General features: G+C 46.6%; 1 protein-coding gene across 1 annotated transcript in view; it reads left to right on the top strand.

The window, feature by feature from the left end:
• The window catches only part of EXOSC9 (exosome component 9), a 372997-nt gene that overhangs the window by 32329 nt on the left and 312840 nt on the right, over positions 1-27828 (top strand). The window contains exon 3 of the mRNA XM_086962216.1: positions 20765-20884. Within this exon, the coding sequence (XP_086818342.1) occupies positions 20765-20884 (120 nt within the window). The remainder of the gene's footprint in view (positions 1-20764; positions 20885-27828) is intronic.

The raw sequence follows: 27828 nt of genomic DNA, 5'->3' as shown, positions 1-27828 counted from the left end.
ATTCCTAGGGTATGATCACAGGAGACTTAACTTTTAGAGGTACTCTCACACTACATAAATAACAAGCATTAAAAATGCAATAGGTCTCGCCTTTAATTAAGTTAAAGCCATTTGCTTTGGCATACAGTACCATTAGCAAAGCAAATGGCTTAAACTTAATCAAAGGCGAGACCTATTGCATTTTCAAGTCTTGTTATAACTTTTTGTGTTGGACAAAGGACTGGGGACTGAGTCCTAAACCAAGCCCTCTATCACATTTTCTGCCAGGTTTACTTGACCATTTTAGGGCTGTTTAAAGTTATCTGAATGTCAGTCTAATCCACAATTCATTCAAAAAGACTTAGACTTGTGAAGCAGAGTATGTGGGAAGTCACCACACTTTAACATACACTAATGTTTATACATTAATGCGTTGTCCCAGTTGATACAGGGGCCCCACTTTGCACCCCCCCCCCCCATCAAATGTACGGTCAGTCTTCTGTTATAATGGTCCAGAGTTTTTAAAGGGCTTCTAACTTGCTTTGACTAACACAATACTAAATTTGTACTCTTGATTTATTCATTCTTAAATGTCTATTGACATCGAATTAAAACGTAATTTTTTTTCTCCAAAGATATGTTTATTGATTTTAAGAAGTGAAATGCGACATTCCCGCACAACTTCCCTCGCAGGGGAGAGCATTCCTGGCATAGCAAAAAAGGAGACCGTGACATATGAAGAGATCTAGCATAATTGCAACCCCCATTACTAAGAGCGGCTTACTAAAGGTCACAGCTTCTAATATCAACGGGGTTCACAGTGCAGTCCTTCCCATGAAGAAGACCAGCAATAGCACTACATGTCATTCAGTCTCTTGCCGTCTGTGTAAGATTCTGCGCCTCCCGGTCAGAAGGCGACATCCGCCGTGATCTTAGTCTCAAAACATAGAGCTCCCCTACTGAGCGCAACCTGCGGGAAAAGCCAAAGAAAGAAAAATAAACCCTCCCCAACCCCTCCCCCCCCCCCCCCCCCCCCCCCCCCGTGGTGGCGGCAACGTGCAGGCAGTGAGTACAACCCCCTACAACAATGTGGCCTCAGAGTTGAAAAAGATGGAGGGCCCTAACGCTGGAAGGGCAAACTGCTGACGGGAGGCCCCGTGAGAGGAAGAAGACCAGGGGACCCCACCGAAACTCAAAGTTCTTAAAATCATCCCTAAAAATATCAGACATGCGCTCCAGACTCAGTAATTTCCATAAGCGGTAGTGCCAAATGGAGATGGCCGGCGCCTCTCTCCTTTTCCAGGCGGCCGTCAGGGCAATCTTGGCTGCTCCAATACTGAGCCACATGATCTTTTTATCCGCTTTAGTCTGATGTTCTAGGGAGGAGTCTCCTAGACACAAAAGGATACTAGCCATAGATTTGGGGGTAGGGTAACCCAGCATTTCCTTAATGTGAGCTAAAATCTCTTCCCAAAAGGGGCGAATAATAGGGCAATCCCACCAAATATGCTGAAAGTCCCCTAGAAAACCACATCCCTCCAACACCTATCGGAGGCGTCGGGAAAGATCTGTCGAAGCTTGGACGGGTGTAGGTGCCAGTCCATCATAGTCTTCATGTGGGCCTCCCTGAGTTCCAATGAGTGGTTAAATCTTGAGATGTCAGACCATAAATGAGTCCACTCCTCATCGGTGATGTCTCGTTGAAGTACCACCTCCCACTTGGACATATACCTTGGCTGGGGTGTGAGCGCCGTGGTGAGTAGGAAGTTATATATGAATGAGATTACTCCCTTCATCGAAGAGGACCCAGTTAGAAAAGCCTCAAATTTCGTGAGGGGGTGCGTAGCCACCTCCCGTACCTGAGGTGTGAGCGCCCAGTGTAGAAATTGGGCATGGCGATATCTTTCCGAGTCCCCTATCCCATAGTACCGCTTGCAATTATCGAAAGAGAGAGGATCAAAATTATGGAAAAGGTGTGTTAAGGCAAGACAACCTCCCTCTCTCCACGCGGCAAATGGGCCCTCGTGTAGCGCTGGAGGAAAAGCAGGATTAAAGTGAAGTGGTGTAAATGGGGAGGGAAAAGTTGTCCACCTGTCATCCCTTGTCACTGAGTCCCAGACTTTTAGAGTGGTGCGAATGGGGGTACTGATATACGCGTTCCTAGGACTGTCACATTTGGGTCTCCAGACTAGGTCCCATATGGACCTCCCCATCACACTACGGTCCATATGTAACCAATGTTTTTCAGATTCTAATTGCGTCCATTCTACCAACACTCGTAGCTGTGCCGCTTTATAATGGAGGTGACCTACCCCACCCTCCTTACGAGGCCGGTGCAGTATAGAAAAGGAAAAGCGTGCCCGCCCCCCTTGCCAGATAAGCGAAGAATCATGGTCTTCACTCTCCTAAAGAAGTCCCCATCGAGTTCAATGGGAAGGGCCTGAAACGGATACAATAGCTTAGGGAGAAGGGACCTCTTCATAGCATGTATCCGACCCATCCAAGATAGAAACAGAGGCTTCCATCTTATGAGATCGACTTGAATCCGGGTTAATATGGGGGGGAAGTTGGCTGCATATAATTTTCCCACGGTTGGCGTCAGATGTATCCCCAAGTATTGAATGGAGGAGCTGGCCCATGGCAGGGGTGTGAGTGACTGAAGTCTGCGAACTTCCGACAGGGGGAGAGTGAGGTTAAGTATGTAAGACTTGTCTAAATTGAGTTAAAAACCCGCTACGGCCTCAAATCTTTCAAGCTCTGATTGCACATGTGGGAGGGAAAAGGCCGGATCGGAGAGAGACAAGAGGACATTGTCTGCAAATAAAGAAATGTTATGCGATTCTCCCGTAAAGGGTAAGCCTCGTATATCAGGGTTAGCCCTAATCTCCAGTGCCAAGGGTTCAGTACTTAGAGCAAAAAGCAGGGGCGAGAGGGGGCAACCCTGCCTAGTGCCCCTAGAATGAGTGAAAAAAAGAGTACTGGCTCCCATTCACTGCGACTCTGGACCGTGGAAGTAAATAGTCAGCACAGATCATAGTTAAAAATTTAGATGAAAAGCCGAGTCCTGTTAATGTCTGGAAGAGAAAAACCCAATCTACCCTGTCAAATGCCTTTTCGGCGTTGAGCCCCACTAGCACAGCCGGGATCTTAAACTTATTGGCCTTCTCTATCAAGTGCACGATTCGCCGCATGTTGTCATGAGTCTGGCGTCCCTTAATGAATCCGGACTGATCGGGATGGATGAGAGCCAGCATAAGATCGTTAAGCCGTTTCGCGATTATTGAGGAGTATAATTTCGCATCGGGGTTAAGTAGGGCAATGGGCCTGTAAGAGGCACAGCGGCTAGGGTCCTTCCCAGGTGTAGGTATTACCGAAATCATGGCCTCTGCCATAGTACCGGAGGTCTCGCCATCTTTGGCCATTTGATTAAAAAGTCATACTAAGTGAGGGCTAATGTCAGAGGAGAATGTATTATAGAATATGGCTGTTTAGCCATCAGTTCCAGGGGCTGTATGGGGTTTTAAAGCTTTAATAGCAGAGACCACCTCCTCTCTAGTGATGGGGGCCGAGAGGTCCTCGTTCCACTCCGCGGAAATCTCGGGCAGATTCAATGCCCGCAGGTAATCTCGTTGTTTATCCGGATCCAGAGTATCCCCAGAGTACAGGTCTTTGTAAAATGAGCTGAAGAGTTCAGCCTTGCCCTCCTCTTTATGTGTAAGGTCCCCAGAAGGTCCTTGGATGCCCCCTATATACTCCCGCTCTCTCAGCTGCCTGGCGAGGTGTTTACCAACCTTGTTGCCCTGCAAATAGGACAGTTGTCTTAATTTTAGCAGGGTGTACTCCGCCCTAATATTGTAGAGTGCCCGCAGTTTACCTCTGACCACAGTTCGATTACGTTGCGTCTGTCTAGTGGGATTCGCTTTATGGGCTTTTTTGAGAATGGACAGTTCCCCCTCTAATTGATCCCTTTCTTTCCTGCTTTGCTTATTTAGCGCAGCATTGAGAGCTACACACTGCCCGCTAAAAAACGCCTTAAAGGCATCCCATGGAGTAGATGTGTCCTCCGGATTGTTAAGGGTAAAGAATTCAGTGATGGATTCCCTTAGTTTAGTTAGTACAAGAATCCTTATCACGAGCCAAAGACGCCGGAAAGTACCATCTGGGGGGGGGACTGGCCGTTCACACCCCAGCCAAGACAGATAGAGAATAGACTATGTACTGACAATGGAAATATCTTGGCCTCCCGCAGGTTACCCTGTAGAGATTGGCTAAAAAAGATATAATCTAGGCGAGAGTAGGAGCGATGGACGTGGGAGAAAAACGTATAATCCCGGGACTGGGGGTACAGAATCCGCCAGGCGTCCAATAGACCCAAATCCTGAATACGCTGTTGTGTGTCTAGTGAAAACAAGCCCGTGTCAGAGCGTTGTGGATGTGTACTGTCTAGGTCCTTCTGCCACACTAGATTAAAATCTCCCATTAGGAACAGTGGCCCCACAGCAAAGTCTGTGATTTTCCCCAGAAGAGCATGGAGGAAACCAATCTGACCAGAGTTAGGCGCATATACCGCTACAAATGTACATATTTTCCCCATCAAACGACCCTTAACCATGACCCAGCGGCTGTCTTTGTCACTCTGGACTCCCAGGGGTTGGAATTGTATGACAGAACGGAACATGAGTGCCACCCCCTATGTTTCTTGGATGCTGAGGAACGATAAACAAGTGGGAATTGTTTGTGTTTAAGACGCGTGTCCTCAGACCTGATAAGTGGGTCTCTTGGAGGGCTACTATGTCCAGTTGATGGTCAATGACATACTTCCATAGATTTTGACGTTTCTTGGGGGAGTTAAGCCCCTTAACGTTCCATGTTCCGATGGTAATCGGCATCATAGTAGAAGAACAAACCACTTCGCCCTAAAAAGCCCGTCTCACCCACATCCCAGAAGGTTGGTACAGAGTCTCCAAAGAAAAAACTACCCAGCCTCAGCATTCCAGTGGTATCTTGAGCCAGCACAGAGGGCCCGCCCGCCCAATACAATTAAAAAAACGCCACCACTTCCCTCCCCCCCCCCCTCCCCCCACACACCCTTAAAAGGAAAACAGACAACATAAACCAAAAAACTGTGCAAACATCCTTGTTAGGTCGCCTAGTGGGGCAGTAAAGCCTCCACATGGACCAAGGGGGACACCAAGGCCAAGGGCCCGTTCCACGCCCCATCCGGCAGGATACTCAGATACGAATCAACAGATTGTCTAAATAGTCCAGGCAGCCCCCGTGGCCCCCACCCAAGCGGCCCCCCACAGCATTGTGCATCGTGAAACCAGCAGGGTAAGACTGCCGCACAGTAGAACATTAGCAACAAACACTTGATGGGCTGAAGGCCCCGCATATTTAAAGCCAAGGACAAAAAGGATATGATCTAGTCCTCGTACAAAAACCTCCGTAAGCCTTGACATGTCCTCCAGGCTAGCGTCCGGACCAAACATCCCGATTATGGGACCCATGGGGAATCCAAGGGCATGCATCCACGTCTAAAGGGAGACTAAGTCTGGCGGAACATCCATACCCCATTGCTCCTTGAAAGTGTTCATGTTCCCAAGTAAAACATTTTCAGGACCCCATCGACCATCGTGTCGCACCTCACCAGCAATCAACTGCGCCCTCTCTGTGCATTCGTCACCCAAGTAGAAGTGGACCCTTTGCCGTGCGAGGAGCCTCCAGATGCGCCCGGGAGAGGACCTTCCCCTTCGGGAGGGAGGCCCAGGATTTCCAACCCCTCCTTTAGATCGACAATGTGGCGCCGCTTGTTCTGGAACTCAAAACTGAGCCCAAATGGATAAGTCCATCAGTACCGAATGCCATCAGCCTGCAGTTTTGCGGTGACCGGCCGGAGCGTTTGTCTTCTTGCCAATGTCGATGGGGCGAAGTCCTGGTATATAGTGCAGGAATGGCCTTGAAATGAGATGGTGTCTTTCGAGCGTGCCGCTTGTAGGACTGCCTCCTTTGAAATTTCGCCAATACGTTCCAAGGTCTTTTCTTGTCACCGGACGGTAAGGGGCCCACCCGGTGAACTCTGTCAAGTTTTATCTTGAGGATCTGGGGACTCAGAATTTCTGCAAAAAGATCTTCCATAAACGCCCCAAGGTCCGGTCCCTCCACTCCCTCTTCCAGGTCTTGGACCCTAATGTTCTCCCATCTCGCCCGGTTCTCAAGGTCCTCTGCTTTAAGCTGGGTCTGGTGCAGTTGCTCCTTAAGCACACGGACGTCATCACGTAACTCAGTGGAGTGCTGGCTCAATTCCTGAGTGTGCGATTCTAAGTCCAGTACTCTAGTGCCCACTGAGTCTACATCTTGTTGGAGTGAAGTTAAGCGACTCGTCAGGTCAGACCTCAATTGGTCAATGGAGGCGGTTATGTCCTGACCCAGTTCCGGGTGCAGCTCCGTTTTAAAATCCTTAAGCATAGCCATCAAATCCGACTTCGTGAGTGCCATGGCCGCCCCTCCTGTGTCTCCTCGCAGGGTCGGACGCTTATCGAGAGATTGAAAAAAAAGTCGGATACCTTGCTGGTCTTCTTGCCCGTCCCTTTCTTTGGCAGCATATGGATGAGGCCTCATGCACCCTGCCGCTCCGGTGGCCCGTTCGTCCCCTTGCCGTAGATAGCCCAGCTGGAGTTAAGAGCGAGGCACGAAGGCAGACCTCCCCTTCTCTGGGCCTGTCGTGAAGAGGAAAGCGGGGTCCATCCGGGCCCTGCTGCTGGCCACTGCGGTCCGGATCAGGCCCCCCTCAGCGCGGCATTATAAGGCGGGGAAATAGCCTCGGGCGCCAAATCCAGCAGATGAGTCTAATAACCGTCTGTTGTGCGCTGAAAGATCAGGTCCCCCGGTGGTGGAGAGGTGCCTCGCTGTTTGCAGCGTCAAACCGTTAGGGGGAAAGCATGCTGTTGATCCCTGGGAGTCAAATCTGCCCTTCGGATCCCCCAGCACTGAGGCAGTGAAGGTTGTGTCAGCTCACAGAGGTCAGGCGGGCCCGGGGGTAGCTTGTAGGCTGTACTACTATCGCGCACTCTCCTCGCGCTCAGACCAGGATTCGCAAGCCTCGGGGAGCGTTCTGGAAAGGCCGCTGCTCCGATCTCAGAAGAGCGGCCGCCATCTTGGGGTCACGCAGGAGTACCGAAGTGGCCGGCAGTGCTCGACGCTGCAGGGGACCATCAGAGCAGATCGCCGGACTCACCCCCACATGCGGACAGGTCGCTACTCGACCACCGGTCCACTCCTGGCCACGCCTGGCTCTTAGATCCGTCCCAGGATTCGGGAGTTCAGCCGCCATCTTAGATCACGCCGGTATCCACCATGGTCGAGAAACTCCGCATGCAGAGGGTCCCGGGGCAGCAATTGACTCCCAGCACACGCCGCCCCACATCAGCAGCCTGGGGATATCTTTGGCTGCTGATTCCGCTGTGTATATAACCGCTGAAAGCGCGCGGACCGGGAGCCGAGACGGTCTACGTCCGCTCGGCCATCTTGCCCGACCACGCCCAAAAACTTAAATTTTTAATTGTTTTATTGAAATTAGCTCACAGTTTGTTTTTAGCTTCCTCAATCACACCGTCCTACCACAAGACTATGGTGATACAAGACATTGTTAATGACTTTACCCTTCCAAATCACTCTCTGCTTAGGCTGCATAGTGTAGTCAAAAATGGCCCAGTCTTATGTTTTTAAAGACGTTTCGGTATTAAGGTCACCTTGAAGTTCTGGAAGCTTTACTTACATTTGTAGCCTGACCTTAGATGTTCTAGTATTAAAAATGAGATCTAGCTGGAATACTTTGGGCATTTGTATTAACTTATCATCTGAGGCGGTGAAAGGGGCGGGGGGATGCTGGCCGAATATAGAGGCTTTGGATCTTCTTCCTTTCACCGGCGGACTGTGATGCAGCACCAGTTGTAGTCCTGGGTGAGTTAAACTCTCATTTTGCCAACACTCTTCTGACAAATGTATTAGTCTCCTCTTGCTGTTTGGGCTCTCTTGTAACCTTCCTCTTCCCACTTGCACTGCCAGCCATTCTTTATATACTGTCTGCTCTAACACATTTATTTGCCAAGCCTGTTTTCCTTTCACTCTAACTTGGACAAATCATGCCATTCCTGTTTCTTGCATCTTTTTATCCCCCCAAACAAATCACAGGGACCATACTTCCTTGTTGCCTCCTTTTGAAGGTCTACACTAAAGTGTAAAATGGTGTCTGTAGAGGCATTGTTTAAGCTAATATGTTAGCACTCTGTGTGCATTGATCCTTATTCAGAGGCTACCGTTGAATGGTATTCTACTGGTATTAATCAGGCATTAGATGCAGTTGCTCCAAAAAATGAAATTACTAACAAAGTACACCTTCCTCTCTCATTTGTTTTCTGATGACCCAGCAGCTTTTAAATGTTCTCCTTGCACACCAGAGAGGCACTGGCATGGTGAACGTATGCCTGCTTTGAAAGTAGAATGGAGCTGGATGAACCACAACACTAAAGCTGTTGTAAAGAAAGCTACGACTGCTTTTTAACTCCAGGAAAATTTGCATGACCTCAAATATGACTCAAGCGTTGTTCTCTGTTTTCAATAGGCTCAGAAACCCTACCACAGTTACACATTTTAGTGCCCTTGAAGAGAAATGTAATGAGTTTACTATTTATTTTTTGATTTACCAAAATTTCCGCCATCTCTTAAGAACTTCAGAAATGCTTGAATCTAATTGGCTGAGCCTTATTGTTTCTCCCACAAATTTGCTAGAACTAGTCTCCTTTGATGAAAGACTGTTTCCTGTCCCTATTTGTACCAGTAATGCTTTTCCTTGCCTTTTGACTTTCTCCCTGCTAAACTACATAAGCAGCTGCTCCTTAAGTGTTTGCTTTCAAGGATCACTATCAATACAGCTTTATTGTCTGAAAAAGTCCCTAGTCACTTCAAGGACTCTCTAGTGACCCCATTTTAAAGAAGAAGAAAAACAATTCTTTGGAAACAGCCCGTCTCACACTGAGTAAATCCTTAAACAGGTGGTATTTTTGCAGTTTCGAGAATTTATAACAAACTCAGTATTTCACTGGTCATAACTAGGGTTTGGTCTTGACCTCAGCCCAGAAAGGGCTATTCTGTCTGCCCTAGAAGAATTGCACAGCTGTGCAGACTTTGATCTTCCTGCTGTCCTTACTCTTTTACACTTGTTGGCAGCATTTTTTATGGCTGATCTTCTCATCCTCAATAGACTCCTTGAGATTGGTATCGGAGCTAGTGCACTCTGTTGGTTTTCAAGTTTATAATCTGATAGATCATTTCATGCATCAATTTCTTCATTCTACTCTTCTGTCAGATCCTTTGTGGTGTTCCACAGGGATCTCTCCTATCCCCCTATACTGTTGTTTGTTTATGATTCCATTGACCATCCTCATCAATTTGTGATTTTGACCTGCTATATGTAGATGAGACTCTGATTGTGATTATCAGTGGGGACGTTCACGAGGCTGCCACTGCATTCCACAGTTGATTGACAAAAGTTTAGGGCTAAATGAGTGCCGGTCACTAAACACTGAATGGAGAGAAGATCGAGATTCTGTGTCCAGTTCATTCCCACTCCCTACAAATGTCCCCCCGCCCACTTATTTTGAGGTTGTTGTGGCCACTTATAAGAGAAAAGGCCTAGCTTGTTAACTGAATATGGGGCAATAGTTAGCAGCTGGCAGCAATAATATCATGGTGTGGGGTGTGCAGGTGGGTTCCAAAGTAAGAACAAGAAGAGACAAAAATAAAGACTGGAGTGGAAGATACGCTAGCAGGCACACGCATGCAGCAATGTATTTATGCATTAATTCTGCCTCTCCATTTACAGTTAGCATTGCAACAACCACCCTAAAGGAAATTTGCACTTTCAGAACATCCCAATATATTGTAAAGTAGCAGTGCATCTAAAGGCTGTTTGGAGAACCAAGTAGAGTTGGCGCGCACATTCCCTGTAATGAAGTGCATTCTCCCAATAGATTTGGTGCAGATTCTGGCAAGAAAAGCCAGCATCCTGGAAGGGGTGTAACCTCACACTTGGCAATTCTGGGTAGCTCTCTATGTGTAGAGATCAGGTTTATGCAGCGTTACTTGCATTAAAGTGGTACGGCTTGGAGACTAATGTAGATAAAAAAAATAATGCATTGCGGTATGGATTTTTCTCAGAACTTACTGTTGTATTTTCACAAAGTGAAGCACATGGCGTCCATAAAGGTCGACGCGGAGGTATGCCATTAAAGTGTAGTTGCCACAGATATCGTAAACACAGCATATGTGTTAGACATGAAAGTGAAAGCAAAGTTTTTTCAAGTAGTGTTACAATGTGGCTGACTCTAGTGAAAAGATCGTATCAGACATTACCCCTCTCAAGACCTCTACAACAACCTTGCCACTGTCTTCCACTGCAAGATCAAGGAGATCTACAACCGCTTCGCAACTCAAGACCCACCCACCCACTGCCACCGCACCCAGTGGCTCCAGACCCCAGCAGACCATGCCCAACTGGACCACCCTCACCTCTGACGACACCCTCAATCATGAAGAGCATCAACTCCAGAACCCCCTTGGATCCCTGCCCTCACCACATCTTCAACAGAGCAGGCACCTTCATAGCACCCGAACTCTGCCACATCATCAACTGCTCCATCGAGTCTGCCACCTTCCCGGAAATCTAAAAGCACGCAGAGATAAATCTCCTGCTGAAGAAACCCTCTGCTGACCCGACGGACTTCAAGAACTACAGACCCATCTCTCTGCTCCCCTTTCACAGCCAAAGGTATTGAGAAAGCTATCAACGCCCAATTCTCAGAGTTCATAGAAACAATACCACATCTTGGCCCTCTCCCAAGCGGGGTTTAGAAGCAACCACAGCACTGAGACTGTTTTCCTTGCCGCTACAGTCATCTGCACCCTCCTCAACCGAGGCGAATCCGCTACCCTCATCCTCCTGGACCTCTCAGCTGCCTTCGACAAAGTCTCCCACCCCACCCTCTGTGCCAGACACCATGACGCAGGCATCCGCAACAAACCCTAGAATGGATCAACTCTTTCACAGGCCGAACACAGTCAGACTTCCACCGTTCATCTATGAAACCACAGAAATCTGCTGCAGAGTGCCTCAGGAACCCTTCCTGAGCCCTGCCCTCTTCAACATCTACATGGGTCCACTGCCAGCCATCGTCCGAAGCCACTGACTAAACATAGTCTCCTACGTCAACAACACCCAACTGATCCTCTTCCTCGCAGACTAACCCACAGCCTCCTAGAGCAGCTTCCACAACTAAAGTGAAGGCAGTCACTACCTAGATGAAAGACGGCTGCCCCAAGCTCAACTCAGAGACGACCAAAGTCCTCATCCTGGACTCCACTCCATCCGCCTGGGATGAATCATTGTGACCTGCAGCGCTAGGAACCCCTCCACACCCATGGACCATACACAAAACATCTGCATCTTCCTGGATATGTCACTCTCAATAAACCGTCAAACTCAATGTCGTTTCGTCCTCCTGCTTCCACACACTGCCTGCTTCGTAAGATCATCAAGTGAAACCCCACGAGTCCAGGAAAATGGTCACCTATGCATTTGTCAGTAGCAGACTAGACTGCGGCAACGCACTCTACGCTGACGCCACTCAGAAGCTCCAAAAGAAACTGCAGAACATCCAGAATGTCTTCGCTAGACTTATTATCCTGCCATCCCACGCTGCAGCCACATCACAGGTCACACGAGAGACCTTCACTGGCTACCTATCAACAAAAGAACCACCTTCAAGCTTCTCACACATGCCTACAAAGCCCTCCCCAACGCCGGACCTGCAAACTTCAACCATCGCCTCTCCTTCTACACTCCCACCAGACCTCGCCACTCCGCCCAACTGACCCTGGCCACCATCCCACGTATCTGCAAGACCACAGCTGGAGGAAGATCCTTCTACCTCGCTTCAAAGACCTGGAACTCCCTGCCTCTGCACCATAGGCAATCAACATTGCTGCCGCAATTCAGGAAGGACCTCAAGACCTGGCTCTTCGACTGAACCGCAGGCCCTCCCCTCCCACCGCCTTGAGACCCTCACGGGTAAGTAGACTCTCTTAATAAGAATCCTGATTGATTGATTATCCCTCCAGGTGTTTAAAATCTCAACAGTGAATGGGCTGTAAACAATGTAAAGTGGCAAAGATTACCATATTAAATGTTTTTTTACAATTTTCTATTTGAATTGTAAAATGCTTTACTTAAACAACGTACCTCGACCTGTTCACTATCCGTGGAACAACCAGTGCCCTTTACTTGAGAAGCGAAAAAATAAAATAAAGATGGGTACAGACAGAAAATAATATGAAAAAACAGATAAAAACCTACTAATATAGTAACACAACATTATTGTACGTACGATGGATCGGTTTATTTATCCGGCACATTTGTGGTGTAAAAACATTCAAATCATTCAGCTGTTTAGGCAGTAGTCACAGAACTATGCCACACATGTAGTTGCCACAAATATAGTTAACACAGCATATGTGTTGGACACCAAAGTAAGAAAAAAGCTGTTACAGTATGGCTCAGATTACAAAATCTACTGCCAGGTTTTGAAGTTGGGACAAGGAGAAAAACAAGCGTTAGAGCTACTGGCGTAGTAAATGCAAATGTCTCTTACCTATGTGTTATTGAGTTTAGTGGATGTATGTAGTGGAATTATGTGGTTTGTTTTGGAATTGTGTGGTGTAGAATTGTGTAGTGATATGTGGCATGGTGTGCAGTGGAATTATGTGGATAGCAATTATGGTGTATTCAAGTGTACTGTAAGTATGTTTAGTTGGATTGTGTGTTATGGGGTGCAATTATGTGGAATGTTCCATTGTGTTGTGGAGTGTTATGTAATGGAGTTTAAATATGTGGTGTTTTATAGAATTTGTGGTATGATGTGTGATTATGTTGTGTGTATTGGATGTATGTGGTGTGTTACGTAATTGTGTTGATTAGAATTATGAGGTATGTTGAATTATATGGTGTGGGATGGAAATGTTTTGAGTAGAGTGACATTTTGCTGATGGAATTAAGTGGTATGGTGCAGTGTTTTTATGTGGAGTGTTGCTATGTGGTATAGTTTGCTTTCAAATGTATGTGTGTGTAATTGAGTGGTAGTGAGTAGAGTGTTATATGTGGAGTGCTGAGTTGTATTATGTGGAGTGTAAATATGCTGGTTGGTGTTGATTTGTGTGTTGGGTGAATCGTGTAGTATTGTATTGTGTGTAGAACTGCGCATCCAGGTATGCAATATGGTACCCAGGCGAGTGGAGAAGAAAAAAATCTGGCTAGCTTAAATTTATGAAGTGTAATTTTATCCCAAAATGCAAACCGTTTGAGTAAAAAAATTGTTAAAAACATGAATGATCTCGCTCACACACAAACTCCTTAATGCTCTGGCACCACCGCATCCGGCAGGGACCTGCCGTTCACTGGCGTTTGCATGGCATCCTGAGGCTGCAATATCCTTGGTGGGGACGTTGCAGCCTGCCAAGCATATTAAGAGTTTCCTTACCACCACACTTTTCATGGCGGTGCGACTGCCATGGAAAGTGTGGCATTGAGGAAACCAAGGGGGCCCTACAGGGCCCCATTGTGCCTCATGTCATGTGGATGCACAGAGGGCACAACATGTGCCCCCCTGTGTGCATGCACACCAGTAGCTGCACGCCATGGACTGGAGCAGTCCATGTCGTGCAGGTGATGCCTTTAACATTCCCATTGCGGTTCCTCTTTCATAGGCACTGCCCAGGGAACATCAAAAATTGCCTGCCAGACAGGAGAAAACTCCTGATCTGGTGGGCGGTTCCTACATGGGTATGGCGGTGCGGGAGCTGGGCGGTCCCGCTCCCACACCCGCACCGCGAAACTCCTAATGAGTCCCATAGTCTTAAACCAAGCAATGGCACTGGTGGAGAAGTGTGGCTCAATGGTTAGAGCGGCAGACCCTGATGCAGAGGTCTAGCCCGGGACCAGGGTTCAATTCCCCACCTCGGCGGGTCTTGGGCTCAAAATTCCGCGGACCTGACAATTCTCGCCTCGGTGCCTATTCTAATCATAGAGTCCCACTCTGAAACTCTGGGCAATAGCTTGCTTAATCTCCACAACGGCCCCCACAACGCTAAGGATGCCTGCCCTTCACCCTGGGGGTGCCCAGGAGTGGAAGCCTCACAGGGAAAGTCAGGACGGGTTCCACAGCGGTATTCGTACAAGCGCCTTGAGACCCTTGCGGGTGAGTAGCGCGCTATACAAGTATCAATTTACATTTACTGGTAAATTAGACCCATATAATCCTTCCTTAAGAACAGTCTTAGCACTGTTTTCAACCTGGAAATAACTTCAGTAAAAAATGCCCATGTTTTCTTCATTTAAGACCGTCTTATTGCTGTTTTAAACAGGGAAATTACATTAGCAAGTTAGGCATGCTGAGTTTGGTTGGGTGACAAAAAAAGGCAGCGGCTGGAGAAGCATAAATGCTATTCAAATATAAAACGCTCACATCGACTGCTTGTGAAACACAAAAACGCAGCTGCTGAAGAAACATGTTATGTTAAATCTACTTGATATAGCACGCAAATCACCTTAGGGCATCTCGGCGATGCTTGCGGGTCAAAGAAAGAATTGCGAGTGCGTGTTATTAGAATAAGTGAGCTTTCAGTTGTTTCCTGAATTTACAGTAACTAGTACAGAAACGGACATGGGGAGGAAGCTTGTTCCAGTACACTGGAGCGAAATAGAACGCCTTACCCCCACTGCGTGTTGGATGGATGTGGGGGATCCACAGTAGAGCTTTCGAGCTATATCTCCAATTGCGACTAGGAGTATATGCTTTTATTCTTTTCTGAAGATAACATGGGCCTTTTCCCTTTACGGCATTATATGTGAGGCAACAGATTTCGAAATATGCGCGTTTCCTCACAGGCAGCCAGTGTAGTTCTTTCGGTACACTTATGGCAGCCAAAAGCGGTACAAAAGGGGGTGGTGATGGACGGAGCATCTGAACCAATCAAACACTCACCCCCAGTCAAAAGATCTGGGTTTGATCCATCACCGTTCTTTAGCCCACTCTGCCACCCCAGTTCAGACATGGCGATATGCAAATCAGTCTGACCCTGTGCCTCATGGGAACAGTCCAGCCCGAACTGCCAAGCCATGCCTTCCCTGGACCGGAAACAAGCTTCCAAGGACCGGTTTCTGGCAGTACAGCCGTCTTCAGCCCGGCTTGCTTGAATCCAGTGGCAAAGTGAGCAAGGGACTCACGTCTGAGCATACCCTGCCACACTTATGGCGGCCAAAAGCGGTACAAAAGGGGGTGGCGATGGACGGAGCATCCTCACAGGCAGCCAGTGTAGTTCTTTCAGCAGTGGCGCCGAAGCTGTGCCTGCCGGGTGGTTGAGCACCGGCCTTGCAGCAGTGTTTTGAATAACTTAGAGCTTGGCAATGAGTGTTTCACTAACATCAGCCAGCAGGGCTTTGCCATAGTCCAACCTGCTTATCACTAAGGCCTAGACCAGCCTTCTTCGGGCGGTGGTAGGAATGTAGGGGATGATTTTACGCAAAAGGCATAAGTAATGGTAACATGAGCCGGTGGTTGACAGAATGTGATCTCTCATGGTTAAGGCTTGGTTCAGCTTGATCCCCAGATTTTTTTACTGCATGATTGGGGAAGCTCCCAGTTGCTGTGGCCACCAGTCATCAGTCCAGATGGTAATGGCAATGCCAAACAGCATAATCTAGGTCTTGCTAGCATTCAGCTGAAGTTAGTTCTTATGCATTCAACCTGAGATAGCCAGCATGCCTGAGGAAAATCGTTCTTTTTCCGCCTCCCGTTCCTGGCCCGGTGTGAACATCAGCTGGTTGTCATCAGCGTAGGAGATTATAGCAAAGCCAAAACGCTCTGCAATCTCCGCCAGAGGGGCCATGTAAATATTGAACAAGGTCTGACTCCGACATGAGCCCTGTGGCACGCCCTTATCTACGATTATTTTGGGTGAAGAATACGGACCCGTGATGAGTTTGGTATCTGTAGATCAAAAAACATGAAGCCATTTTAGTGCAAGACCGTGAATGCCAATTTCTTGTAGCCTCTCCATCAGCCTCATATGAGAGATGGTGTCAAAGGTTGAAGAGAGGTCCAGTAACACTAATATAATTGGGTTTCCTGCATCCACTTCCAGACGTAGGGAGTCAGTCAGTGCCAGGAGTGCTGTCTCGGTCAATGATTCGGAAAGAAGCCAAATTGGGAAGGGTCAAGGATCTGGTTAGTTTCTATATAAGAGCTGAGTTGCTTATTGACAAGATTTTCAAGCAGTTTGGCCAAAAGCGGTAGTAAAGAAATAGGGCGATAGTTGCCAAGTAATTTATAATCCAGAGAACGTTGTTTTAGAATGGGCTGTACACAGCAGTCTTCCATTCTGACGGGATGGTACCTATTTTAATTGAGAAATTAAATATCTCTAAAATTCCTGGGGCACATAGTGTGGCCAACAGGGACATTATTTTAGGTGGGCAGGTATCCAACGGCGAGCATCACTTTGCGGATACCAAAGAGCTATGGATTGCTTCCAGTGAGAGAGGCTCAAAACTCAAAAAAAGATGTGAGGGCTGGTAGTTGGCTGCTTAGGTTTGGAAGTAGAAATTCCTGGATCTTGATTAGGGGCACTAAGCAATTTTGAGTAGACATTGGAGATTTTATCTTGGAAAAAGTTAGCCAATGAGTTGCAGAAATGCTGGGACTCCGGTAAAGCTTGAAAGCACGCTGTGGGAGTAATAAAGTTATGGACTATGTTGAAAAAAGCTTTGGACGAGTTACCCGCCTGATCAATTTGATTGATAATATGTCTATGCCTAGCCAATTTGATGTTGTGGTGGTAGCAGGTCAGCGTTTGTCTGTACAAGTCCTTGTCTTGGGGACATTTGCTTTTTCACCAGCTTTTTCGTTTTTTAGCTCTAGAGTATACCAGGGAGCTGAGGGTCAATGGTGGGTGGCACGGCAAGGTCTGAGAGGGGCAACTGAATCCAATACCGTAGTAAGGGTAGAGTTGAAAGACTCCAACAACTGTGAGACCGATTGATTAGTCTGAAGCAGATTCAGATAAAAAAACTTCCTGAAAGGTTTCTGCGGTAAGTTTATGCCATGGCCTGTAAGAATCACCTACTTGTCTGCTATTCCTAAGGTTAGGAAGGGGAAATACTGACTGTACCTCAAAGGGAATTAAATGATGATCCGTCCACGTGAGGGTGATTGGGGGCCTCACTATAAACCACGCAGTCAGCAGTGAAAAATAGTAGGTCGAGAGTATGACCTGCGGTGTGAGTGGGGCCTCTAATTCTTTGAACGAGTCCCACGGTCTCTAAGTGAGTTAGTAATTTAGTAACCTCCGCATTGGCAAGGTATTACCCATTGAAATGAAAATCACAGAGGAGAAGGAATTTCTTTGAAGCTAGAACATAGGAGGCGGCTACTCCACCAGCTGTTGGCTGAAATTAGTCTTGGGGCCAGGTGGGCCATATATGAAGGCTCTGTTCCAACTATCTGTTGCAGAGACGTTTACTTAAAAAATTTCGCGTTTCGGAGAGAAAGGTAGTAAGCCAAGTGACATTTATAGTGTTTTTAAAAACTACAGCAATACCCCCACCCATTTTAAAACCTCAATCAAGTTTAATGAGTTTATAGACCTCTGGGATTGTTAGGGCGATAGTGGGAGATTGGAGCAATCTAACCATGTTTCTGTTAGGAAGCACTTGTCTGGGGACCGAAAGGTCACAGTATCCCATATTGCCGTTGCGTGTTTAGATAGCATCTTATGTTACTAAGGAAGCTTTTTAGCTCAAGCTCAGTTGGGGGGTGGGGGGGGGGGGGGTGAAAGGGGGGTGCTTTTCCTGGGACAATGCCCAGAATTGTAGTTACTCTGGATGTGACATTTATAACAGGCCACGGGGCCTTCTAGTGAATGTGGATAGCTATTTGTGCATAGAAGTTGTGCTGGGGAGCTGGTCTTATGTAGTGCATGTAATTTAAGTAAGGTGGCTGCTGAATAGCAATGTAGTGGAGTGGTCTTGTTAATTACCTTAGCCGAACCAGGGGTCCTGGCTCCTGGCGACCTGCAATGAGTACAACTAGAGTGCTAACTCGCTCCTAACCGGAAAAGGAGCCAAAGCTTTCTCCACACAAACAGCATCTGCTGCAGTGGACCGGAAAGCAGGCTGACGGGAAGGCGCGCGTGGGACACAGCAGGTAAGTAAAATACATCGCTGAAAAGACTAAAAATCAATTACAAGCAAAGGAGGATAAATAAAACAGTGTGCACAGTAGTAATTAACACAAATTTATGTCGGGATACTGAGTGCTCTTGTCTTGAGCTGCAGGCTGCAGAGTTAAGTGAATGAGTATGGCCGGGCGCGAGCAATGAGTTCTGCTAATCAGATGTAAAAAATATCACAATGACTAGTTGTGTTTGAAACGGACTAAAAGTTAAATTGTGATTAATTAAATGAAGCCAAATGTTCACGGAAAATAACAAGCAAAACCCTTTGCATCACAACATGCACATGGAAGATCAAAGTGAACATGAAAGGCAGGTGTAAGCAGCCGTGCATGAGGAAAGAAACCAAACGAGAAGAAAAAACAAATAGTCTTCTAAAAGTAACAAATAGACAGGAGGGGAGAAGTACATGTTAGAGGGCCTGTCCCATGGGAGGGACCCAAGCACACAAAGGCGGGACAAATACAACCAATGCACCAATGAAAAGTCTGCATTTCAGAACAGCACACAAAATAATGATTGGATATCGATGGGCGTGCCAAAAGCTCACCGACGAGATACAGGATGTCAAGAGACTGCGCATGCGCACTACCTTAGCTGAACCTAAAAAGTGGGTCCTTAATCACTGCTTGTACGTCTCTTCATTAGTGTTTACTGGGCAGGGAGGGAGGTGGGTGCCATCGCTTTCGCTCCAGTGGGCATATATCTTTATTGTCATAGGGTGAGAAATAATGTTTCAACTCTGTCACTACTATGTACTTTTTAAAGTTTGCAGCTAGACACATGGGTTCTTCATGAATTACTGTGAGGTTCACTTGTGAATCAAATATGATAACATTGTTTTATTCATGTTCTATATTTATAGTAACAATGTTGATTTTTTTTAAAGTCTGCATTTATATTTCCAGTTAAACTCTACCATTTTTCAGGCACCCATTGCAGTCAGGTTGATTAGAACAAGGAGCATTCGTTTTTATTTTCTTCCTTTTTTTTTTGGTGCTTTTGAAATTTGCACCTAGTCCCGCACCCTACACCTCGCACTTTTTAGATGATACTTTTAGGGCAGGGGTAGTGTCACTAGGTACTTTAAAAATACCACAGAACATGTAGAGAGTTTTCAAGTTGGCCAAAACATGTTTACCATGAGATTGTGAGATTGACTGAATTGCCAAGCATCTAACCTTGATTTTATTGTAACCTTAAGGGTGGCAACCTTAACAAATCACAATTGGTTGACAACCAAATCATTTTAGTTTAAAGCTTTTGGATTCCATTTCCTAAAATACCATGTTTTGCAGTAAAAATATCTCCATATACGTTTCTTCCAGCAGGAGCCCATTCAGACAGTTATGTTGCTTGATCTGAATGAGGCTCAAACACTATGATGATGTATGCCAACATTGGTTGGTGAGGTTCTTAAATTTCTCTAAATAGATGCACCGTCTAGGTCAGTTAGGCTTCCATTATTCATCCCAACTTTGGCTAGGTCCTTTGTACCATATGGCTGTTAGTTGCATGCAACAAAGGCACCAGGCTGAAATGTGAGCATAGAAAAGATAATTTCTTAAGAGCAGATTGGTAGAAATTCCTATGAGTTCCTGTTTGGGAAAATATAAATTGGCATAATTTGCAATTAGTAATGTAGAACAGTTCTCAGATGGCATATTACTGTTCTTGAGTGGGTCGTGAGAATATAGAAGGTTAGAAAGAAGTATTAAAGCGGGGCTTGCAGAGATATCTTCCTCTACTGCGTGGCATAATATGACTTACTGGTTAAACCAGTGCATAAACCACCAGCAGACTAAATTGAAGCTGCAAGAATTAAATTCTCCCCATACATATGCACGACTGTTCAGAACACCCGTTTGAACTGTACTGTTAAATGCAATCACCTGAGCAGGATTACAGATGTGTGGTATGTTTCTTGTACATATGACACCTGAACTAGCCATACATTAAAAATATGCACTGAAATTGTAAATAAGACTTTGTCACAAATATAAAGTAGTCTTTTTAGGGTTTAAGTAGAGATGTTATAAAGTGGATTGAATTTTGTTTTGGTCCTCCTGTAAAATTGGTCAAATCCGATAAAAGTTTTGAGAAGTGTCGTCTAGGTATTTATGTTTGTCGACTTGACTTGTATTCATCTTTCAGTTGGTGATAATGTACTACCAGCAATTCATAGTACAGACAAAATGTTCTTCATTCTGAAACTGCTTGTAGTATTCTGGCCACAAACAGCTGTGCGCAGCATGACCAGCAGTAGAGAAACATTAACTGGGATTCAATACTATAGCCATAATGTGCTGATTTGTAAGTGATTTGAATCCATTCATTGCTAATTTTGCTCAGTATGTCTTTTGGATACAATTTCCAGAAATAATATGTGACTGTGACCAGTTGTGTGCTGTTACCAGGAATCCCCCTCTTTTGCTTTTTTTCATAGAGTCCTTGGGCAAGTTTCTGCAGAGATGGTGGCTCCAAAGATGAATCGACCAACGGAAGGCATCTTGTTCTTTAATCTGGAGCTCTCTCCTATGGCATCTCCTGCTTTTGAAGCCAGCAGGTATGTAATTTTTGTGCTTACAGTTAAGCGCACTGCATTGGCACCAGTAAAATGGAGTGGGAACTAGTCTTCCACTGTTCAAAAGTCACTGACTCATCTGAACACGTTTCCTCTGTTCTTCTCACAGTTGGCATTTAGAAGTAGAGACCATGTGCACTGCAAATGCTTGGCATTACACAACACTACCATAGCTGATATATGTGTATGAAGTCAGTCTCCGTTACTCCATCCTTCTTTTAACTTTCACTCACTTTTGGGACATCGGAGAGGTGGAATGTATAAGTCATCCAGTGTGGAGAAATTTAGTTTTTTCTTAAACTCTTTTAGAGCATTGTGTGGCTTGAGAAGGAGATGGAAGGAGCCCATTGGCAATTTCTATGTAACATTTTCCCTGACTTTGAGTGTTTGCCCATCTTCTCTTAACCATCCCTTCGCACAACTTATCCGTTCCTGTAAGGGGTGGTTGCACCCTTCTTGACTCTCTGCATATTGTTCCGATAGCATCCCTGGATAGTCATTCATAACGTTTCTGGTTGGCACATTCAGCTCAGTTGCATTATAGACGCCTCAAGCTGCTGTAGGTGCCACGCCTAAGTATGATTCTTTACTGTAGTTGGTAAGTCTAAAAAAAAAAAATCTTTTAAATTGCATTTAATTGGGATGCAATGGTCAAAAATATTAAATAATCCTACAAGGAGAGAAATAACTTTTTATTGATCCTAAAAGAAACTTTAATAAAGTAATTATCAACATTCTGATCCATACAAAACATGTTGCTTTCCTTGTGCCTGGAAAATAGGAAACCGAAGCCAAAGGTTTTCCCTTGATCTAAAATTGGAGTTAATGTTCTTCAAGTCTATTTGAAAGGAAGACATCTCCTACAAAGCTAAGTAATAATAGTATTGTAATGGAAAATAATCACTCAATAGGCCTAACATTTTAGTTGTGTAAAGAAAATGCACTATGAGCCCACAATTTTTCAATAGCAAAAAGGTGTTTAGTTAAATTCAGCAGACATTTAAAACCCATTGTCTTGGGAATTTGAATCAAACAAGGAAGGTTTGAAATTGAAGACCATTTCATCATATCCATTTTTTTTCCAACAAATTTTATTGAGCTTTATCATGCAAGTCATTACAATGCATCGTAATTAAATCGGATCAAAGAGGGTACAACAAAAGTAATTACACATGGCAACGGAAGTCAACAGACCCTGCACAGGTCCCTTATGTCTAAACATACTTCTCGCCCCGAAGGAGTCCCCCAGCTCGGAGCAATACATGTTACATAAAGTATAGTTGCTAAGTGCAAGCCCTTGCGTTGAGGGCCTCGCCTCTCTCTAATCTCTACTGAAGCTATCAACTACCCCAAGGCTTGGTGCTAGAAAGAACATTGGTCTTACAGCCCTCCCCCCCACCCCCCCCCACCCAACATGGTTCGAACTGTCCCTCAGCTACCCCCACCATTTCATCATATCCATAATATATTATAAAATCAGTTAGAACTTTCAGCAGTTATAAAACATGCAAAATACAGCAAGGAGGCTGTAAAGTAATATTACCTGAGATTGGAAAATCCTTTACCTCTATCTAAATTTGGTCTTTTGTTCTGGAAAGTTGATTTGCCTAAATAAAAATGTTTGGCCTGCCTTCCATTGTACAACAAAAAAACCAGAAAATGGATAATAAGTAAGTGAACTGGGAACAAAAATAACACGGTAATACTGACATTATGATTAGAGAAATTCATCCTGTTGATAACGAGGATGTGGTTCCATCTAGTCAACATTTTATTATTCTTACCTAGCGGAGGCATGTCATTTTTTAAATATAAATAATCTCAGTCTTCATGAAAAATGATTCCACAATATGTTTTATGAGATGCGTTTTACTTGAAAGCCAAACCAGAGGGTATAAATGTCTGGTATTAAAAAGTTATATTATTTTCATTCAATTGATTTATACCTCCATATTTTATAATTTGTTTTTTTATTTTAAATTTGTTTTTATTGCAGAATTAGAAACCATTGCATATAATAGATCAACCAGCACACTCATGGTGTCTCCACGCATGGATAAAATAAACAGTAAATCGTACACAGCCATTTAGCCCGCATACCGGAGGCCGGGCGGCGTATTAATCCACACTTCCAGCAAGAACATCACAGTGAGCATCCCGTAGGGATAACTGGTCAATAACATCTTTAGTATCTGCATTTTACCCCCCTAAACTCCTAACCCCACCCCCACACCAGCCAGCATTCTCTAGCATTCCAGTTAGGCGACTGATACTCGTAATCCAGGACCCAAACCCATCTAATGATGGACACCTATCGTGTTGGTCGAATGTGCCCCTATACCACCCTCGCTGCCTGTCTGGGCCCTCCTGTCGCACTAGGGACATGTCCAACCCCGGGAGTAACTGCTGTGCCTTTGACCTGGGCCTCGGTGCCTAACACTGCCCCCAAACAACCCCCTCTCCTCCCCCCCCCCTGCAACCGCTGACGATATGGGCCTTATTCCTAACACTGCAATGGGGCTCGCTACAGATCGAGTGATGCCGTTACACTCTCAAGCCTCATGGAGCCCGGACACACAAATAGCTTATTCTTCGTCCTCTACCATAGAATCACGCAACACCTGGACTATCATCTCCCACGCCCTTGCCATTTCTAAGCTCTTTTCATTATCAATCTTGACCGCCTGTCTCATTCGGAACACACTCTCACATTCAGACCATCTCCGCAGTTCATTCACCCATCTCCTCACTGACGGTCCCTCCTTGGACTTCCAGTGCCAAGTAATTTCTCTCTGCGCCAGTATGAGCCCCTGATCAATGAATTTACTCGTCACCTTAGTGTTCTTCGTGTGTGGGAACCAGAGCAACAGACACGCCGCCATGTCAAAATCCACCTCCCGATCAGTCACCGCATTCAGGAGTTCCCCAACCTCCAGCCAATATGTCTCCAGCTTTGGACAGCCCCACAACAAGTGATCTATGTCAACCTCTAATGCCAGGCACCTCGGGCATCGCGCCTCCTGCACCCGAAAATACTGTTTGATCTCCGGGTTCAGGTAGGCCCTATTCAGGACGTAAAAGTGTACCTGTTAAAAGCGTGCATTCCTTGTCCCTTTCCATGTTCTCTTCAGGATATGTCCCCACACCGTGTCTGGGATGGGCCTACCTATACTAACCTCCCATTTCGATTTCAGGCCTAGGAGCGGATCCAACCCCTCATGCAACATCCTATTATGGAGGCAGGTCACCGCTTTAAATGTACCTGCGGCCATCACGACATACTGGCAGGCCATGGTCGTTTCCGGCTCAAGGAGTCCTCCTTTCCAGTGTTTCTGCACTGCCGCCACCACAGCCGCATGCAAGAGGAAACTCCCTTCCGGCAGCCCAAACTGTTCCTGCAGCGTCTGAAAGGGGACCAACGTTCCATCTACTTACAGATCTCCCACCATCTGTAATCCCAGCTCTTCCCATTCCAACAGCGGGGACCAATCACCGCCATGCGGCAGCGCGGTCAACATTCCCAATGGTATCTCCGGAGCATAAGGTCGGGTCGTCTTTGCTCTCTTCAAACTCCTATGCCAACACAACCTGAGCGTCTTTTCCTCCATGGTGAGGCCTCTCAACTCTAGTTTCTGCTGCATAATTATGTAAGCCAGGACGTGACGTTGTATACCGTTCCCTCGCTCGTGTTCCGGCCCTCTAAACACCCTAGCCACGTGCTGCGTAAGAATCTGAAGCTGCGCAGCCAAATAGTACAATTCAAAATCGGGGACTGCCATCCCCCCTTCAAGCTTGGGTCTAAGCAAGGTGTTCAAAGCTACCCTACGTCGTCCGTGCCCCCAGAGGAAGTCCGTCATCATCGTCCGCAGGTCCTTAAAGATCCTCTGAGGAATCCAAACGGGCAGCGTGCGGAAATAATAAAGTAACCTTGGGAGCGCCACCATTTTCAATAGAGCCACTCTACCCAGTACTGATAAAGGGAGGGAGGCCCAAAAGGATATACAGCCTCTCAGTGCTCTTATACAACGCCTTATATTACCCTTCAACAGATTCGCGACCTCATGGTAGATGCGGACTCCCAAATAAGTGAAGCAAGATGGCTCCCAGATCACACCCAAATCACGAGGGGGGGACTGTGTGTCCGCCCTAAGCGGAAAGATACAAGTTTTCGTCCAATTCACCAAAAGTCCCGACAACTGACCAAACTTGGATAACATATCCATCGCTCCCTCCAGAGCCTGCTCTGCATCCGCCAGGTACAGCAACAAGTCGTCCGCATATAGAGATATATAATGCGATTGCTCACCTTGTTCAATCCCCCGGTACAGGACTCCTGATCTGGCTCGCTCCGCCAATGGTTCCATTGCTAGTGCAAACAGCAACGGGGATAGCGAACACCCCTGTCTCGTCCCTCTACAGACCGGATAATCCGAAGATACCAGAGTGCCCAGGCGCACCCTCGCTGTTGCCGAGGAATATAACACTTTCGTCCATCTACCAAACCCCTCGCCAATACCAAACTTCGCCAGTACTTCTTCCAAGTAGACCCATTCCAGGCTATCAAAGGCTTTTTCAATATCCACAGACAACACTGCCGGGTCACCTTCGGTGTCCGCAGCGCCATCCAATATCCCAATTAGGCGACGAATATTTAGCGTCGTGTTCCTTGTAGGGATGAACCCTGCTTGGTCCCTGTGCACCAACCTAGTCATATGCGGAGCCAACCTGGTGGCTAGAATACGGCTCAATATCTTATAGTCTACTGTCAACATGGACAAAGGCCTATATGACTTTACATCCGATGCCTCTCTACCGGGTTTCAACAATGGTACTACCAGCGCCTCCCTCATCGACCTGGGCAGGAACCCCAGTCTTCTAGCCTCCTCGTACACCACCAGTAATCTGGGTGCCAAACTATCCACGTAATTTCTGATAAAATTCAATCGGCAGGCCATCTACCCCAGGCGTTTTGTTCCTCGCCATGTGTTTAATGGCCGCCCTGATCTCGGCAAGCGTGATAGGCCCTCCTAATTCCTTCGCATCATCGTCATCCAGCACTGGCAGCTGCATCGATTCCAAGTAATCACTGATCTCTGTGGCCTCCACCCCCAGGTGGCATTCATATAACTTTGCATAATATGTCCGAAAACACTCCATCACCGCTGTCTGCGAATAAACCATCTCCCCCGATTCAGTTTTTATGCTCAAGATTGGTCAGCCTCTGATTTCTGGATTAGCGATCCTGGCAAGGAGCGTGCCCGCTTTATCCCTCTCGGCATGCGCTTTAATGATATATTGCCTATAATCATAACTTCTCAGCCGTTCCGTTTCAGTCGCCACTACCTCTTTGGCTTCTAATAACCGGGCCTGTAAGTCCGGTCTACGCTGTTCTAGATCCCTCAACTCCTCTTCCGCTTTTGCAAGCGCATTCAGAACTGACTTTCGTGCATTCGAGAACCTACCCATACACACTCCTCTCACCACCACTTTCATCGCGTCCCATTCAGTAGACCTAGTATGAGCTGTACCCTTGTTTTCCTCAAAGTATTGGTCTATGCCTCGTTGGACCGCGTCACTAAACACCGAATCTTCCAAGGTGTCGGGCCGAAGCCGCCATGTTGGGACTGCGGATCTCGCACGTTGCCACTGTATGAATACCAACAAGGGATTGTGATCCGAGATGGTCCTGGTCAGGTATTCTGTATGGGTGACCATAGCAGCCAGGGAACCACTGCACAGGACCGAATCGATCCTAACGTGTAAAGCATGGAGGGCTGAAAAAAAGGAATAATCCCTACTATCCTGATGTTGCTCCCACCATACATCCAGCAGTCCCCACCTCTCTTGCCAATCTTTCCTATGTGCAGCTACTCTACGTACCGGGGAATCAGCCAGTGGTGGGTGCGACCTATCCAGTGCCACATTAGTGATCGAATTAAAGTCCCCTCCTAGAATCACAGGGCCTGCCAGGAAGGAGGCCAGTGAGCATGACAGGCCATCAAAGAAGTGAGCCTGGTCAACATTTGGGGCATACACACAGCACAAAACCACATCCCGGCCATATAACCTCCCCTCAACCGCCACATATCTACCCTCAGGATCCACCAGCTGATTCACCATCTGGAACGGTATGCCCGCTCGAACCCATATCAGCACCCCTCTAGCGAATGCTGAATAAGTGGTGCCAAAAACCTGACCTCGCCACCTCTTCTGTAGCGCAGTACATTCTTGTTTAGTTAAGTGAGTTTCCTGTAACATTGCAATCTGGACACCCCGCCTCGCCAGATAAGCATGCACTTTGTGGCGTTTAATCATTGTTCGCAGTCCTCGGACATTCCATGTTAGGCACTTCAAATTAGGTAACGTCCCCATGGTAATCCTTACTGATCCAATTCAGGTACATCCAGTCATTGCCCACATCGCTGCAGTTGCTCCCCCCCAAAATAATTGTAGAAAAAACTCCCCACACCCCACACCCCAGGACAGAGCCTAATAACCCAGTTTCAGCCCTGTTCCAAACCTTGAACTCAACACGCATCAGTCTAATCTGTGGTCGCCACCACAGAAGGCCTTAAGGACCCCAAGGGGGTGAGTTATCGCCGACCCAGGGCAGGCGGAGCCCTCACTCCGCGTCTTCAATCCCACACTGCTTATGCATCGCCCTACCTGCCAGCCCTTCCAGTACTAGCTGAGTATTTCTCCGTAGAGCATAGTATCATAAGTCCCAAACATGAGTCATTCATTAAAGATCCCATCGGATGTCTGTGGGGTGACCGCAGGGCCCGTCGAGCTCTCTGCCTCCGATAGTTCTTCTCCAGTCCTGCCTCCGTCCTCACCAGAGTCAGATTCAACCAGTTCCCTCTCCTGTTGCGACCTTGTGATGCTCGCCGTTGCAGCCAGCGCCCTGCTCTTGTCCGCTGCCATTT

This window comes from Lissotriton vulgaris, chromosome 3_1 (genome assembly GCF_964263255.1).
Source record: "Lissotriton vulgaris chromosome 3_1, aLisVul1.2, whole genome shotgun sequence".
In the NCBI taxonomy this organism is placed as follows: Eukaryota; Metazoa; Chordata; class Amphibia; order Caudata; family Salamandridae; genus Lissotriton; species Lissotriton vulgaris.
This window is presented reverse-complemented; position numbering and strand designations above follow the sequence as displayed.